General features: G+C 39.7%; 1 protein-coding gene across 2 annotated transcripts in view; it reads left to right on the top strand.

The window, feature by feature from the left end:
• SPIDR (scaffold protein involved in DNA repair) overlaps window positions 1–17,727 on the top strand; it is a 613,128-nt gene that overhangs the window by 556,433 nt on the left and 38,968 nt on the right. Inside the window, exons 14-15 of one of the 2 annotated variants that reach the window (XM_073679274.1) lie at window positions 6,390–6,533; window positions 8,481–8,540. The exons of the other annotated variant lie outside the window; for it this stretch is intronic. Coding sequence (XP_073535375.1) covers window positions 6,390–6,533; window positions 8,481–8,540 — 204 coding nt within the window. The remainder of the gene's footprint in view (window positions 1–6,389; window positions 6,534–8,480; window positions 8,541–17,727) is intronic. 2 annotated transcript variants of the gene reach the window in all.

The following is a 17,727-nucleotide window of genomic DNA, read 5'->3' on the forward strand; positions in this document are numbered from 1 at the left end:
TCCTTGCAAGCAAATTAAATGAAGATAATAATACCAAAGAATTTGTGATTGCAATCATTTTCAGGAAGAAACTGAGTATTATCTGACAGAATTGCAGGGGTGCCAATACTTTTGGCCAGCACTGTAAGGAACGCCGCTGCTCTTCATGAATTTGACGAGCGGGGGTTGTCTTAACCCCTTGCTGCCCACTTTGCCGGAGCTGGGCATTTTCACAAGTTTACACAATAAAACGTTTTCTGGGAGTCCTTCTTTAAGACTGGGGGAGATCGCGGAACCTATAGAGCACATCGACAAAATGTATTTATAAATTTTTATTGAATTTTTTTTTCCTCATGTGTAATTGTGATATGAGGCAAGCCAGGGTCCAAGGAAGAGTAATTAAAAGAGGAATTTCTAGTTTATTTATACTTGTGTGCATTTTTTGTGCTTAGTGTTCCATGTAGTAATGAATTTCATAGGTCACAACTATTGCTATGTTATTACAAAGACATGAATAAGGTGTTCACATGGGCGTAGTTAAGGGTTCAGCTCGGGGAGGGGCTAAACATCTGAGTGGGCTCCTAATCAGGTAACCCTGATTACAATTATAGTGGTGCACCCTAATAGTGGGTTTAGGGGAACCTCAGCAGATGACCGCGCTGTTACTGAAAATAAATGTCTACACAAAAACCAACACTGATATTACTGCTATATAGTGGTCACATAGTAGTAGATACCAATGCTGCAGAACATATAGGAGATTACAGCACAGTTATAGTGACTTACAGCTGACGTTCTTTCTGCTGGAGTTGTTCACTTTTCCCATCTTTTCCATCTTGCTCAGACCGATATGACAACTTCTCCAACCCTTACTCGTCTGCAGTGATTACAACAAAGACAGACATTTCTCACATTTCCTGCTTCGTCTCCATCTATTCCCAACCTGCTTAAACTCCTCATCCTGCTGATACCCCAATACTGAGCTGCTGCTGCCGTGCTGTGTGTTACAAAAACAATGCTCCTCTTAGTGCCCCACATAGTAATGCCACCACTGTGCCCCTTACATAGTAAATGTATTGTGTCCTCACAGTAGCTTCCACAATCTTTAATGGTCCCCACAGTAGCCTTCACACTTTGAGGGCCCCCACAGTAGTCTCCAAACTATATAATGGCCCTCACATTAGCACCCACACTGTATAATGGTCCCCACAGTAGCTTCCACATTGTATAAAGGCCCCCACAGTAGTACCAACACTGTATAATGGCCCCCACAGTTTGACACGCCCACAGTAGCTCCCACACTGTAAAAAGGCACACACCATGTATGGGGGCTCTCACAGTAGCTCCCACACTGTGTATTATATAGGCGAAAAAGGAGAAAATTCAGCTCACCCTTGGAGGGAACTCCCACTGAGTTATATTAGCAACGCACGGGATCCCATCTCTGCCAGACATAGAAATAGCTTGCACAAGGAATGAAGATCCAGCTTCAAGCGTAAAAATACATAAAGTCTTTATTCAATTATTTAAAAATGATTTGCGGCATTGTTGGAACACCCCAGCATAGGTGTAGTTGGAACTGGAGGGTGCAAAAAGAAGTGAAATAAGAAAAAACAGACGCGTTTCAAACACTCAATGTGTGCTTAGACTTGGTCTGACCAAGGAGAGATAGAAAAGGTAGGATTTTAAGGCTGCAACATAATTAGCATAGAGACTTAATTAAAAACCATCTGAGGGGTAATTGAAAAGCTGCAATTAAATCCAACATATGTTAAAATCAATATATAAAAAACCTACAAATAGGCAACAAAAGAAAACGGTTAGACAATATTACATCTATATAGAAAAAGCATGTATACATTTACTATGAATTAATAATTTCTAGTTTTAAATTTAGTCCTGCAGGAACCCGTGTGTTAAGGAGGAAGATCCAAAAAGCTTCTCTGTTACGTAGAGTTTTTTCCCTATCTCCGCCAGTTTTATTATTTTTACTTACCCATAACTATTTCATGTTCAATAAGAATTTTTTTCTCCAAAATAGTGGGGTATCGATGGGTGCGAAATTTTCCCCATCGGTAGCTAATTTGGTAATGGCGTAGTGAGAAGATTCCTATATTTACAGTACAGATAATCCTTTTTTCAATTCAATAAAATGGTATGCAAGGTATATAGGTGACGTACTGTTTGTCGGGGATGATCAAGAGTCTTTGATACCCTCATTTCTTGATTACATGAATAATAACCAACTTAGTCTTAAATTCACAGGGATTTTTTTCATCGGGAAACCATTTATTTCTTGGATTTATGTCTTACTGGCAAACAAGGTTTACAGTTGCACATATAGGAAAAAAAGGAGCTCTATACTGCACGCTCATAGTTTTCACCCACCACATACCACCAAATTAATCCCCGTGGGTGAGATAATTAGAGCAAAAAGAAATTGTAGTGATTCAACCCTCTATATACAATTAATTGAACAGCGCTTAAGCAACAGAAATTATCGTAGGTGATCCCTAAAACGTGCCACCAAGATAGCAGAAACCAAATCCAGACAAGTATTAATGAAAACAAAACCTAACAATAATGCTGACATGCTGCGCACGTCAATATAGTTAACAGTGACAGTAGCTCCGGGTGGGCCCCTCTAAACGAGGGGCCGGTTAGACCGCACCCCCTGCCCCCCGATAGCTGAGCTACTGGGTGTTCATCAATAACCTATTGGGGAGCAAGGGGCGATATATTGTTCTTGCACCTGATTGTTAACGGAGTTAATTTTGTTTGAAAATTTAGATACATGCAGTCAGGTAAAATATTATATTTTAGTACATACATCTTTATATGCTGTCGTTTTATGAGCACAACTCTTACACAGTTTTGGTTGTCAATAAGGATGTTTATTCAGACTTTCCATAAACAGGAATGATTGTATTGCTCAATAATTCATGCTTTCCCCATGCAAACAAAAGGAGAACTCCATGAAAGGTGTGGGGAGAGAAAAAAAATGCAACACATTTAATGGATGTTTTCTTTAGTGTTACTAAGCAAAAGTTATTATGCAGGGTTTACACAGAGCGTTAGTGTGCAAATTAATGTAATTTTGTGATTTGGTTATTAGCCAAGAAATTAAAAGGCAAAACATATATAAAAAAAGAAGCCAGTAACTGCATTGTAAAATTCACAATAAAATGTTTTTGGTCTCGCCACGTGGTAATTGGCTGTGTGACACACTACCGCTTACTTTGTGCCTGAAATTTGCTACTAGATTTTGGCACATTGTACATTATTTGGCCATTAGTGTCACACTATAGGCTAGGCCTTTTTTATACAAAGCCATGCCCCCTTGTCAGACATGGTGAAGAAAGTGTCTAAACTACTTAATAAACATGGTACAAATCATGGAAAACTTTTTCCCCCCACAAATTGCACCAGGATTCTTGCTCATGTAGCTGACTGACAGCACTCAGGACAATTACCGACATTTGATTGAGGACTAAGAATCATCTGAACAAATTACTTTGTTACATCTCCAGCCAAAAATGTGTTTTTTTTTAGTTTCTGGCTAGAGACTGGATATTTTGCATCCTGTGTAATCTTTTCTTCCATTGACATATGATAGCATGTATGCAATTGCATTAAAGGCCATTCTCTCTGTACTAGAAGTATAGACATCTTTCTTTAAATATGATCATATCCGTCTGGCTGTGCATGCTTTTGAGAAGTTGCATATGTAAACCATAACTATGGAACTGATTTTTTGTACCATACCTGTTTAGAAAATTTCATTTTAATGGTAAGGGAAATACATATCATTCTTTCAAACATACTTGGCATGTTGATCATGTGAAGTACAAATTGCAGATATCCCTTGGTATTTGATCATCTTGACAACAGCTTCATGTTTTGTAACCTGTTGAATTAAATTATGACTGTATAAAGCAGTATTCTCTAGTTACTAGTTATTTCACTCTACGTCTTGTAAAAACACTCACACATTTTAAGGACGCACATATTTTTGTGCTTAAAGAATTTCTTATGCAAAGAAGAAAATATTATTGGCCAAGCAGCTGTTTCCATTAATCCAGCGTAATTGAATGTACCAGACTTTAATTAACTCTCAGTTGTTTGTACAAAGTATAGGGGTTCATGTGAAGATTGATACCATTCCTAGAATATCGAGAAAACCAGTATGTTAATGAGTAAAACCCAGAAATATAAGGAGGTGAAAATGTCATGACTTGCCAGTTACTCAGCATCTTCCTTTGCTTGGATTTTTGAAAACTTCCAATGCACTGATTATCAATGTTTAATTGTTGGAAACCTTGTACTTTTGAGCTCCACTAATCCTGAGATAACACAGTGTAAACTCATTGAGGCGATTGGCATCTATGTAAATGCAAAGTACACATACCTATAAGAATTGAGGGCTTATCAATAGCACAGACTTCTAGAACAGAGTTGACTAGTTCAAAATGGGAAGGTTCAGTAACATTCCCTTTCTTTTAGCACTCCAGAATGTAAAACCTGATGATATTACCGAGACTGTCACCATTAGTCAATAATTCCAAATCTGCCCTAATAACACTATTTATTATTTTTCTTAATGAACCTAATCTCTCTTTATGTTTCCCTAATCTACACCTGCAGGGTGCATTTAAATTCAGTTGCCTTACCGCCTATCTTTAGATCAGTTAAGTGGATCCTTTTATTTGATTGTGGGATTTTCCTTTCCTACAATCTTAACTGGTAAATAAAAGCTGCACATGACTCTCTTTTATCATATTTGTAGCCTTTGGTCTTGCTTAGGGAGCCTGTACATATTGAATAAAACTGAAATGGAATGGCCAAATTTGACCATAACGAATGATCACCTGCTGCTTCGGTGAAAAGAACAAATTGTCATCATCATGCCAAGAAAGGCAGGCATTTTGGATTTTTTCCCAAAAAATCAGCATAATTGGCAAAAAAAAATCCAATATTGGCCAATGTAGTCTGTGATGTATTTGGGGTCATTTACCGTATTTATTTCAATATGTTAATCTACATGTGATAACATCTATTGAACAGTCAGTTTTTCTGCCGACCACTATCTCTCCTAATTCCCCTGTACACACTGTTCGGGCTCTGCAAGTTGTTTATATGGTTTCATTGTGAAGGTTGGAGAAAGTCATGGACAGACAGTTCTGGCGGTGCCTTATCTGTCAAACATCAAAATGGTAAGGCATTTAATCAGCTACTGACAAACCTGGTCACCCCAACATCATTTCAGGGAGGAGAGTCAGGAGGCTCCATATACACTTCAGATTGTTTGTCGATCCCATTTATATCGACTGGTTCGGACGACTTTGATCTAATGTGTTTTTGGGGGCAAGAGGAACAACATCTAAATGTATGTTCGCTGCCAATCACTACCTTGATGATATAAAATGATACCTTGATGAGAGATATATGATACTTTTATATCTGTGATCTGATGTGCTGATCCAGAGTAATCCACATTTATGTTAATATGTAAATGCGCTATTAAGATCTATTGACCAGACATAGATCACCTGAGAATTTGCCTTCAGAACTTATTTAAATGAAAGAGGTTGGCACCAGTGTGAGACATGTAATGACTGACAGTCTGCTCTTTCGATCTACATATCTCACACTGGTAACGCCACCTTTCATTTCAAAATAATCTCTGGTGGCAGATTCTCAGGTAGATCTGTGTCCGGCCCATAGATGTTATTACATATTTAGAAAATTGTGGATTACTTTAGAATAAGACATTGGATTGCAGATATTAAGGTATCATTTTAGTCAACTTTCTAAGATCTGCATGTCTGTATAGACGGCTTAGGAGAGTTGATCCTGCTGACAGATTCCCTTTATGCATGCTTAAAGGGAGAACCAGGTGATGGCGCTGTCTTTGCCACTAAGTGAGATCAAGGTGCAGGAACTTCCGGTTGCTCTTAAGTAAAAAAAAATATTTTTTTTTCCACCTTGATCTCACTTGGTGGCAAAGAGAGCGCCATCACCTGGTTCTCCTTTTTGGCATCCTCGTTGTGGGATACTCCTGTCTCAGGGTTCAATCCCACCTCACCAGGTCAGCTGCAGTCTTTTGCAAATTCATCCATACTACAAGCGGGAGTTTTGCCTCTGTTTGCACAACCACATTAGGTGAGCAATTTCCTATAGATACTCACCCTTTTAATTGATCAAATCTTACTACGCTTAGATAGCGCCACGTTTTTTCTCCTTTAGGAAATCTATTATCGTTCACTTTATGCATGCTTGTTTATAAGCTAGCTAGAAAAGAATAAACTATTGGCCAACATCTCTGGCAAGATTGGAGATACTGAAATTCAACAAATTATCTAATAATAACACAAGATCTCTGCATTTGTTTTCACTGACATTTTTTCCAGGCACCAGACATCCTTCCAGCTCCCAGCTTCTGTTATGTTCTTGCTATGCGTCATGAAAAGGGCCATGACAATATAAAGCAAGAAAATGCTATAACCGATCGGTACCTGCCACCTGTAATCCGCAGTCTTGAAGAAATCCTGAAGGTAATTCTCTAAACATGAGATGGGATCTAGCAGTAGAAGAACAAAAATATTTGTGGGTAAAATTCCCCAAATCCACCATGAAATGCCAAAGTAGAGTAACGGCTGAAAAGTGGATTTAAAAAACTTCAAGAACATTTGGGAAAGAAAATGAAGAGGGGAAATGTAATGTTTCATTAGCATAGTAATGGCACCATACTTGTGCCACCAATATACAGTGCCTACAAGTAGTATTCAACCCCCTGCAGATTTAGCTGGTTGACACATGCGGAATTAAGTTGGCATTGTGACATTTGTACTGTAGATCAGCCTGGAAGTGGGAAATGCACTGCAGCAAATTTTTTTTTTTTTTTTTAAAACGTTAAAAGTTAATTCAGAGTGTCATTTATTATTCAACCCCTCAAACCACAAGAATTCTGTTTGGTCCCCCAAAAGTATTAAGAAGTAGTTCAGGCACCAAGAATAAGGAGCTTCACATGTGTGGATTAAAGATCTCTTTTGCCAGCCTTTTCTGACTATTTAAGACCCTCCCCAAACACAACACTCCGACATGGTCAACATGGGAAAGACAAAGGAGCATTCCAAGGCCATCATAGACAAGATCGTGGAGGGTCACAAGGCTGGCAAGGGGTACAAAACCCTTTCCAAGGAGTTGGGCCTACCTGTCTCCACTGTTGGGAGCATCATCCGTAAGTGGAAGGCTTGTGGAACTACTGTTAGCCTTCCACGGCCAGGACAGCCTTTGAAAGTGTCCTCCCGTGCCGAGGCCAGGCTTGTCCGAAGAGTCAAGGCTAACCCAAGGACAACAAGGAAGGAGCTCCGGGAAGATCTCATGGCAGTGGGGACATTGGTTTGTCAATACCATAAGTAACGTACTCCACCGCAATGGTCTCCGTTCCAGACGAGCCCGTAAGGTACCTTTACTTTCAAAGCGTCATGTCAAGGCTCGTCTACAGTTTGCTCATGATCACTTGGAGGACTCTGAGACAGACTGGTTCAAGGTTCTATGGTCTGATGAGACCAAGATCGAGATCTTTGGTGCCAACCACACACGTGACGTTTGGAGACTGGATGGCACTGCATACGACCCCAAGAATACCATCCCTACAGTCAAGCATGGTGGTGGCAGCATCATGCTGTGGGGCTGTTTCTCTGCCAAGGGGCCTGGCCATCTGGTCCGCATCCATGGGAAGATGGATAGCACGGCCTACCTGGAGATTTTGGCCAAGAACCTCTGCTCCTCCATGAAGGATCTTAAGATGGGTCGTAATTTCATCTTCCAACAAGACAATGACCCAAAGCACACAGCCAAGAAAACCAAGGCCTGGTTCAAGAGGGAAAAAGTCAAGGTGTTGGAGTGGCCTAGTCAGTCTCCTGACCTTAACCCAATTGAAAACTTGTGGAAGGAGCTCAAGAATAAAGTCCACATGAGACACCCAAAGAACCTAGATAACTTGGAGAAGATCTGCATGGAGGAGTGGGCCAAGATAACTCCACAGACCTGTGCCGGCCTGATCAGGTCTTATAAAAGACGATTATTAGCTGTAATTGCAAACAAGGGTTATTCCACAAAATATTAAACATAGGGGTTGTATAATAATTGACCCACACTTTTATGTTTAAAATTTAATAAAATTCAACTGAGCAACATAACTTTTTGGTTTGTAAGATTTATGCTTCTGTTCATAAAACCTACTCTCGTTTGCAGTTTGAAGGCTCTAACTTATTTGCATCTTATCAAACCAGCTAAATCTGCAGGGGGTTGAATACTACTTGTAGGCACTGTATATACTCAAGCAGCTTGTCGTGTCATGCCCGGCTGTGGTACTGCACCTTTAATTGTAGCCATGGCATTGATACATGATACAGAGCTTTATCTATTTCCATCAATCTTTTAATTTAATTTCCTCATTGTTGTTTATTATTCTTTCTCTCCACCTTTCTTTCTAGATGGCGGCTTTGAGCCAGCGATGCAGCTTTTGGGCAACAGTGATATATGTTCAGCCCGAGGTAAAAGGTTCATGTGTTTGCTCCAGAGAAGTAGTTGTTTAGAAGTTTTAGACTAATGCTTCTGCACGTGAATAATGAAGGAAACTACAGTAGTTCATCGAGGAATTGTGGCCCTGCCATAATTAACACCAATAAATACAGTATGTGCAGATATGGTTCACTTAGCCTCATAGGGAGAGCCTAAACGTGCAAATCTGCTGTATTTAAATGTCAGCAGGGGAGATCACACCATCTCTGTACCTATTTCAGCAGCGATAGTCCCATATACATTGTCACTAGATGGGGTCTAACCTGTACTTAAATTCTCAATCAGGCCTTCTCCCTAAATGAGCTTACAGTCTAATTACCTTATCTTAAAAACACACTAAAAAGAATTTAAAATACCAGGTGTTTGTCATGTAAAAAAATCATACAAAGAATAATAATTTTAGAACTTTTCCCATCTTTTATGTCATCCATAATATGTACATAAAGTAGTTCCATAAGTGTGTACACATTCAGGATGTGGTTGTGTTCAGGATTAGCCAATCACATTTAAACCCATGTAAAATAGTAGTCAGTACACAGCTGCCATCATGTAAAGTGGTACTGATTAACTCCATATGAAGTTTAGATGTTCCAGTTGGATTTTCCTTTTATTTTTAGATGTATTTTACAACAAAAGCTGTGGTCCATAAACAGCTTACAACACAGGAAAGGAATCTCATTGTTGAAAGTTATCACTCAGGAGAAGGGTACAAAAAAACGTTCAAGTCATTAGATATACCATGGAACACATGGAAGTGGCTTAAATTTGGCACAACAGTACCTAGAACTGGATGTTCCTCAAAAATGTATGAAAAGACCAGAAGAAAAGTGGTCCGGGAGGCTGCCAAGAGGCCTTACAGCAACATTGAAGGAGCTGCAGGAATTTCTAGCAAATTCTGGTTGTGTACCGCATGTGATAACAATTTCCTTATTTTTTGTATGTCTGGCCTGTGCCAAGACGGGAAGCCTTTTTTTACAAAGATAAACATACAACCCCGGCAATGTTTTGCCAAAAATTACATAGTCTGCCAAAAGCATTTGGGGAAAGCTTATTACGGCCTAATGAGACCAAGGTTGAAATTTTTGGTAATGTTTCTAAAAGGTATGCTTGTTGCACTGCCAACACTGCACATCACCAAAAGAATATACCCACAGTGAAGCATGGTGGAGGCAGCATTATGTTTTGGGGCTATTTTTGGGGATATTGTGGATTTAGCCAAGGTGGAGGGAATTATGAACAGTTCCAAATATCAGTCTATTTTGCAACTAAACCTTCAGGTGTCTGCAAAAAAGCTGAAAATGAAGAATTTCAATTTCAGCACAAAATAAGACCCTAAACATTCCTCCAAATCAAGAAAAGAATGGCTTAGCCAGAAGATGTTCACAGTTTTGGAATGACCCAGACAGAGAATAGATTCCATGTGAAAATCTAAAGGGTGACCTGAAGAGAGCTGTATTGAGGAGATGCCATTGTAGTCAGGCAGATTTGGAGCACTACTGTAAGTTAGAGTGGGCAATGATTGCGGATTCTAGATGTGCCATGCTGAAAGATTCCTACCCAAAAAGGTACTAAATACTGCCATGAATTCAAAGGGTACTTTAGCAAAGTATTAGGTTGAGTCTGCATATTTATACAGCCACGTTATTTTAGTTCTTTATTTTTCTTTTTTCACCTAAAAACAATTCAGTTTTTTTCTCAATGGATTTGTACATGAATGACATTAAAGGTGGCAACAGTTCTGAAATGATTCTTCTTGGTATGATTTTTTTTTTACATGGCAAAAACCTGACATTTTAACAGGGTGTGTAAACCTTTTATAGCCGCTGTAGATATAAGAGCAATTTCTTATTTATTTTATGTATACTAGTATTTATATCTTGGATGTGTATATATGTATGTGTATATATATAATGTTTGTGTATATATATATACATGTACAGTGCATTGTGAAAGTATTTGGCCCCCTTGAACTTTTCTACCTTTTGCCACATTTCTGGCTTCAAACGTGAAGATATAAAATTCAATTTTTTTGGGAAGAATCAACAAGTGGGACACAATCGTGAAGTGGAACGAAATTTATTGGATCTTTTAAACTTTTTTAACAAATTAAAAACTGAAAAGTGGGGCGTGCAATATTATTTGGCCCCCTTGAGTTAATACTTTGTAGCGCCACCTTTTGCTCGATTACAGCTGCAAGTCGCTTGGGGTATGTCTCTATCAGTTTTGCACATCAAGATGCTGAAATTCTTGCCCATTCTTCCTTGCAAAACAGCTCGATCTCATTGAGGTTGGATGGAGGGCGTTTGTGAACAGCAGTTTTCAGCTCTTTCCACAGATTCTCAATTGGATTCAGGTCTGGACTTTGACTTGGCCATTCTAACGCCTGGATACATCTATTTTTGAACCATTCCATTGTAGATTTTGCTTTGTTTGGGATCATTGTCTTGTTGGAAGATAAATCTCCGTCCCAGTCTCAGGTCTTTTGCAGACTCCAACAGGTTTTCTTCCAGAATGGTCCTGTATTTGGCTCCGTCCATCTTCCCATCAATTTTAACCATCTTCCCTGTCCCTGCTGAAGAAAAGCAGGCCCAAACCATGATGCTGCCACCACCATGTTTGACAGTGGGGATGGTGTTTTGAGGGTGATGAGCTGTGCTGCTTTTACGCCAAACATATCGTTTTGCATTGTGGCCAAAAAGTTCGATTTTGGTTTCATCTGACCAGAGCACCTTATTCCACATGTTTGGTGTGTGTCCCAGGTGGCTTGTGGCAAAATTCAAACGAGACTTTTTATGGATATCTTTGAGAAATTGCTTTCTTCTTGCCACTCTTCCATAAAGGCCAGATTTGTGCAGTGTATGACTGATTGTTGTCCTATGGACAGACTCTCCCACCTCAGCTGTAGATCTCTGCAGTATATCCAGAGTGATCATGGGCCTTTTGGCTGCATTTCTGATCAGTCTTCTCCTTGTTCGAGATGAAAGTTTAGAGGGACGGCCGGGTCTTGGTAGATTTGCAGTTGTCTGATATTCCTTCCATTTCAATATGATCGCTTGCACAGTGCTCCTTGAGATGTTTAAAACTTGGGAAATCTTTTTGTATCCAAATCCGGCTTTAAACTTCGCCACAACAGTATCTCGGACCTGCCTGGTGTGTTCCTTGGTCTTCATGATGCTCTCTGCACTTGAAACAGAACCCTGAGACTATCACAGAGCAGGTGCATTTATACGGAGACTTGATTACACACAGGTGGATTCTAGTTATCGTTACCCGTCATTTAGGACAACATTGGATCATTCAGAGATCCACACTGAACTTCTGGAGTGAGTCTGCTGCACTGAAAGTAAAGGGGCCGAATAATATTGCACGCCCCACATTTCAGTTTTTAATTTGTTAAAGTTTAAAAGATCCAATAAAATTTATTCCACTTCACGATTATGTCCCACTTGTTGTTGGCCAAAGGGGGGGGCCAAATACTTTCACAATGCACTGTATATTGCAGGTTTTTTGTTACCATTATTATTTTTAATGTGGCCGTAGACACAAGAACCTGGCAGAAATGGAGGAGCATACCATCATGTTACCGTTTTAGGCTACTGTAAGCTCTGTTGATGCGATCTGTTCTAGTGTTGTGCAGTTTGCAACGTTAAGGCTGTGTGCCCACGATGCGTTTTTGGTGCGTATTTGCAGCGCCAAACTCTCCAGAAACGCATTGCATACCTTATCCCATGACTTCCTATGACATTCTGCAAGTTCTGTGCACATAGTCCGTATTTTTTCTGCGCAGATTTTACTCGCAGAAAAAATACGGACATGACCAATTCTTGTGTGTTTCTGCATGCGTATTTGCCTATACAATGCATTGGAAAAACGCATGGCAAATACGCGTCAAAAACGCATGTAAAAAACGCATGCGTTTTTCTGCCAAGCAGATGCAGAAATGCTCAGGAAATTTCTGCTTCATTTCTGCATCGTGGGCACTAAGCCTAAGTCCCTTTATGCACATTCGAAAGGTGTCGGCAGACTGCAATCTCTCCCTACTCCTCCATAAGCAGGAACACTTATTTCAAGGGAGAACAAAATGATCCGCCGTTTCAATTCAATAGGTCACATCCTTCTCCCGCATGGACATTATCTGTTGTGTTACAATATGGAGATCCACATACACATTTGAATGTCGGCCGATAACGCTATTATTTGCGGGTTCATCCGACTTTAGTCTAATGTGTATGAGGACCTTTATTTTTTCCATCAAAACTTAGAAAAAAAGATCCTTGACAGATCGGGTTTTTTGTCAACAGGATCACTAGGGTTTTTTGGGAATCTTTGGAAATGGATCAATTATACCAGTCATGGGTTGTTGTTTTTTTTTTTAAGAGACTGATATATGGGTGGTCCCTGTTATTTGCACCTAAATTGACTTATCAGATTTTTATTAGATGATGAAAAGGGTGGACTCAAAATCTACTCAGTAGATGCAGTTTTTTTTCTTTGTCTTATCAGTTGCTGACATGGTACAACACTGTACTGCTACTGTTCTTAAGACACAAAGGAAGATGCTGACATCTGATGTCCTGATGCAACTGTGTCCATTCCTTATCTGTCCTTGTGGCCAGTCTGCGCTCACATCAGCCTTCCTGTCTGTGTAGCTGGAGCCCTTGAGTGAGAAGGATGAGTCTTACTGATTAGTCCTAGTCTAGCTCATCCTGGCACGTGGGACCAAGTGTGCTACTGATAAAAGACTATTACAGGTTATTGGTTGACATCTGATAGTGACGAGTTGGGAGCAGTGCATTTTGTGCATATGGTGTACTGCGTTTCTTGCATTATGATTGACACTATAAATTGTGGTGACATACAGAATTAATTCATTGGATTCTAGATGCTTCCGAATGAAGTTGCATTTGTTTCTCATCCGTGCTGTCAGGTCATGGCGATGTTTGATCATTCCTGGGACTGTAAGGGAACAAGATGTAAATGTTAAAAAGCTGCACTCACAGACTGAACTGATTTCAGCTTTCTCTCCCACTGCGTAATACAACAACACATGGCTCACATATTTCTCCTACAGCACTAAGTGTGTGCTGCCCTCCAGTAACCATTTCTCACTGCATTAAAAAGACATTAAAATGTATAATTAATTGTGTTACAGCAAGCCTGACCTCACACGCTGACAGCTATGCTTTCCTACACCAGAGAAAGGTAACAGCTTCTTCAGCTGTTGTAGAGCTGCAGGTTGTCCGCCGCCCGACATCACTATACATTGGAAGGGTATACTGGGCCTCTGGATGTTGGGGAAGCACATGTCCCAGCATACTATAGAAGTCTTTATATAGACATGACTGAGAATCATATACCAATAGTTCTTTAAATATTAGTGTGAGATTAGTTTTTGGAAATGTTTCTAGAATAATTTATAAGGAACACTGGTGGTTTTCCTTATTTCATTGAAGCCAGGGGACAATGCCATAAAATTGTCATGGGTACAGCGTGGGCTTTATAGAAACATAAGCACAATGACATTGTACTTTGCTATTCCTGAGCCGTATTGGGCCAGTGATTGTGTTTTTCAGAGTTTCAGCTAGTGTTAAATGACAAATCCTGTCACATACAGTACATGAGATCACTGTCAGCAAAATATTTCTCTTCACTCCCCCATAAGCATATTTACTTGGCTAATATGGAAATGATTATTTTTTTCATACATCATTGCAAGCCTCTTGCCAATAAGAGGCGGCTGTAATTACTCCATGGACCTTGGTATGGTACTGTATATTTATTTGTTTTACTTGCTTATATAGCGCCGTCCTATTCCTCAGCATTGTCCCCATTGGGGCTCACAATCTAAATCCCCAATTAGTATGTCTTTGGAGTGTGGGAGAAAAACGGAGAACATGGAGAGAGCATACAAACTCCTTGCAGATGTTGTCCTTGGTGGGATGTGTGCCTTAGTACAAGATTATTCTTCTAGGAAAGTATCGATCCACAATACTCCAACCGTTGGCAGATTTTTTTTAGTGTTGGATTTGTAGAAATAAAATAAGAGACAAACGGAGGTAATGTTTGGACCCATACACTTCTGTGGGCACTGTATTAGTGATTTGTTCCCCTTTGTAATACAGCTATGTGCCAACTAACAGGGTTTTTCGTAGACATGCTGAACATTCTTGCAGGACTATAATCCCTAGCATCCTCTCACTGCAGTTATTCAGTCTGTAAATCAGAAAGTGCTACCTTCCCTTCCAGAACACAGGAAAACCTACAGATCACCTTAGCAGTTCCCTTATGTTACTAATCCATCTTTTGCAGATATGTAATTGTGTATATACCCGCATCTCATTACAGCACACACATATTAATCAGTTTGATCTGCTGTCAGGAACAAACTAGAGAGCTGGGCACTGCAGGGGGGAGATGCTTGAACTGCATTTTGGCCTCCACTAAAGTCTTTTGGGATCACAGCTTGAGAGCGCCTGCCTAAGATAACCCGCATGTCTTAGTGTTTATCCAGTATTATTTTACAAAACACATGCTGCAGCAGGTAAGGATAGCATAGTACAGAAAACTGTTATTTGGGCTCTTTATGTCTAGCAGGAAACAGAGAGACATGCTCACTTCTCCTGTTCATGTGTTAATTGTAGTTGAAGGTTTCCCAATGTGTCATCTCTTGGGGATCTAGTTACAGTAATGACATACACCACTGTTTCTCCTGTCTGTGCAGAGCCGTCTGTCTATCTAGCCTTGTTGGTGTCCTTTCATCATCTTGTTATTTTAATGTAAGAGACACGTGGGGCTGTATTAGTTTGGACAGACTCCAGTAATAAAATGTCTTCTCTTTTTCAAGTCATGGAGGCAGTGGTGTGCTCCATGAGTTGACAGGAATAACAACAGTATGCTCACATATCCCTCATTGTATACAGATGAAAGCACTGTTGTTTCATTTGATGGTCATATTGTTTACCTGCATGGTCATACTTGTACATGGTTAGGGCCAAGCAGGAAAATGGGACACACCGTGTCACTGTGGTTCAAAATGCTTAGAAAGAAAGGCTTTTCTCTTGTGACCATTTTTGTATCCATATACCTAATCCATTTTCATGTTGAGCTAACAAACAAAGCTGCACTCTGTAACGCTAAGTATGCGAACATGAAATATATGAAATATGAATAGCATTACTGCTCTAGAAAATAGAAATAAATGTAAAATCTTAGTGCATAAATTGCCCAATTCATGTGTACCTGGTAGCCATGTTAAGGCGTTTCTCGTTATACCAGGAACCTGCCAATGTGAACTCCTCTCTAAGAGACAAAATTCTGCTTGTGGGAAAGCAAGATCCTGTTGCAATTAAAACCGCCTGTGGCCTAGAGGCGGAGTGTTCAGTCAAAGCCTATAGGGACTCTGCATTGTGTTGGTGCCTGCATTGAGGTAAATTTGCGGTGTGTCATTACTATACTATACCATATATAGCTGGTCACTGGCATCTGTATATGATCATGGTTCCCACTCAGGTTAATAGCTGTATTTCAGCATACTGGTGAAGCAGTAATATATCACACGCAGGTACACATTTCCTGACCCAATGCAGTTCATGGTCCCTCACAGTATGGAGGTGCTTTTTAACATTTATTAATTGTATGTTCTTATATATATTTGAATATTAATAAAAATTTGTGTTTGCTGAATTAATTTGGTCTTCGGTGCATTTATCGGATATAGACTTCATTATATGACATCAATGATTATGTTGTGTCAGCAACTCCACTAGAGTGTGCAGGACAAATAGTTTTTATTATAATTGTATCCCTTCTCTGTTCTAACAGATAGTCCTAAATGTAGTGCCTATGGATTTAAAAGCCAGAGAACTCTCATGGCTCACTAAGGCCTCCGATTTATTCAAGACAAGTACCTCCACTGTTTTTAATGAAACTACATCTAGTCATAAAGAAACTATACGTAAATATAGAAATGCATTGCAAAAAAAGACCAAAACATGGTGGACTAGGGCCACGTTACAGAATTATATCAAATGTAAAATTGTCCCTAGGGGTCTTAGGGTTCAACTTTTTCCTACATTTGACTTAGACAATGAGGATTTGTTAAAAAGATGGATGGAAACAGCTACACGCTGCTCCGTCACGTTTATGGAAATCATCATTGAGAAAAATACATTATCCCTAAAATCTATCGATGATGATATTGAACATTTTCAAAAAATTATGAAACAAGAACTATCAGCGGAAGCCCTTGAGAAACATTCCAAAGAATTTGAAAAGGACCTTGAGAGATGGGAGCAGGAAATCAGCTCTGGGAAAATGAAAAAATTCTCTAGGGATGTCACGGACTATGAAAATCATAAGATCTTTCTGTGGCAATATCGTGACTCTACTATGAAACGAAAAAGATCATTATCACGAAGTAGCTCTATGATCTCGCTACCATCCACGTCGGATATCTCTAACGAGGAATCTAATAATCCGAGTAAAGACGGTCCCCGCACAAGATATGCTGGAAAACGTGGACATCAAACATCTCCTATAGGACTACATAAAAATAAGGTAATCAACCTGTCTACACACACTCTGAGTACTATTCAATTACAGGTTTTGGAGAATGGTTTTTCATTCTCACCCTCACAGTCTCTTGATCCATTTGTAGCCATAAAGGATGTCCACCTATTTGCCCGTAAGATGATATTAAGGAAATTACATTCGAACTCACCAAATGAAGAGGATTTTACTACCAAGGAAGAACAGGAGGCCTTGGCAATCCTAGAATCCCTTGCTGAAGACACCTCTACCCCTGATGCGGTGAGTAAATTCCCCATGCATTTATATTGTAAATCCAAGAAATTTCCATCTATTAGTTTGTGCCCTGCGGTGGATATTTTTACCAAACTGGTCTCCGCTGATATCAAAAATCTGGCCCTTGAACCACACAAATTGAATAAAAATCTCAACAAAACCGAACAACTGGCTTTAAAAGAATTGCAGAGCTGGCAGGATGTTGTATATAAGCCAGCTGATAAAGGCGGCAACATTGTCATTTGGCCTAAGGAAGCCTATGAAAAACAAGCTCACAAATTACTAAATGACACACGTTGCTACCGTAGATTGTCCAGTAACCCTACCATTCCCTTTCAGTTGGAACTGGTTGAAATC

Source organism: Phyllobates terribilis, unplaced genomic scaffold (genome assembly GCF_046119375.1).
Source record: "Phyllobates terribilis strain yellow unplaced genomic scaffold, ASM4611937v1 Scaffold_4__5_contigs__length_816908805, whole genome shotgun sequence".
NCBI classification, from domain to species: Eukaryota; Metazoa; Chordata; class Amphibia; order Anura; family Dendrobatidae; genus Phyllobates; species Phyllobates terribilis.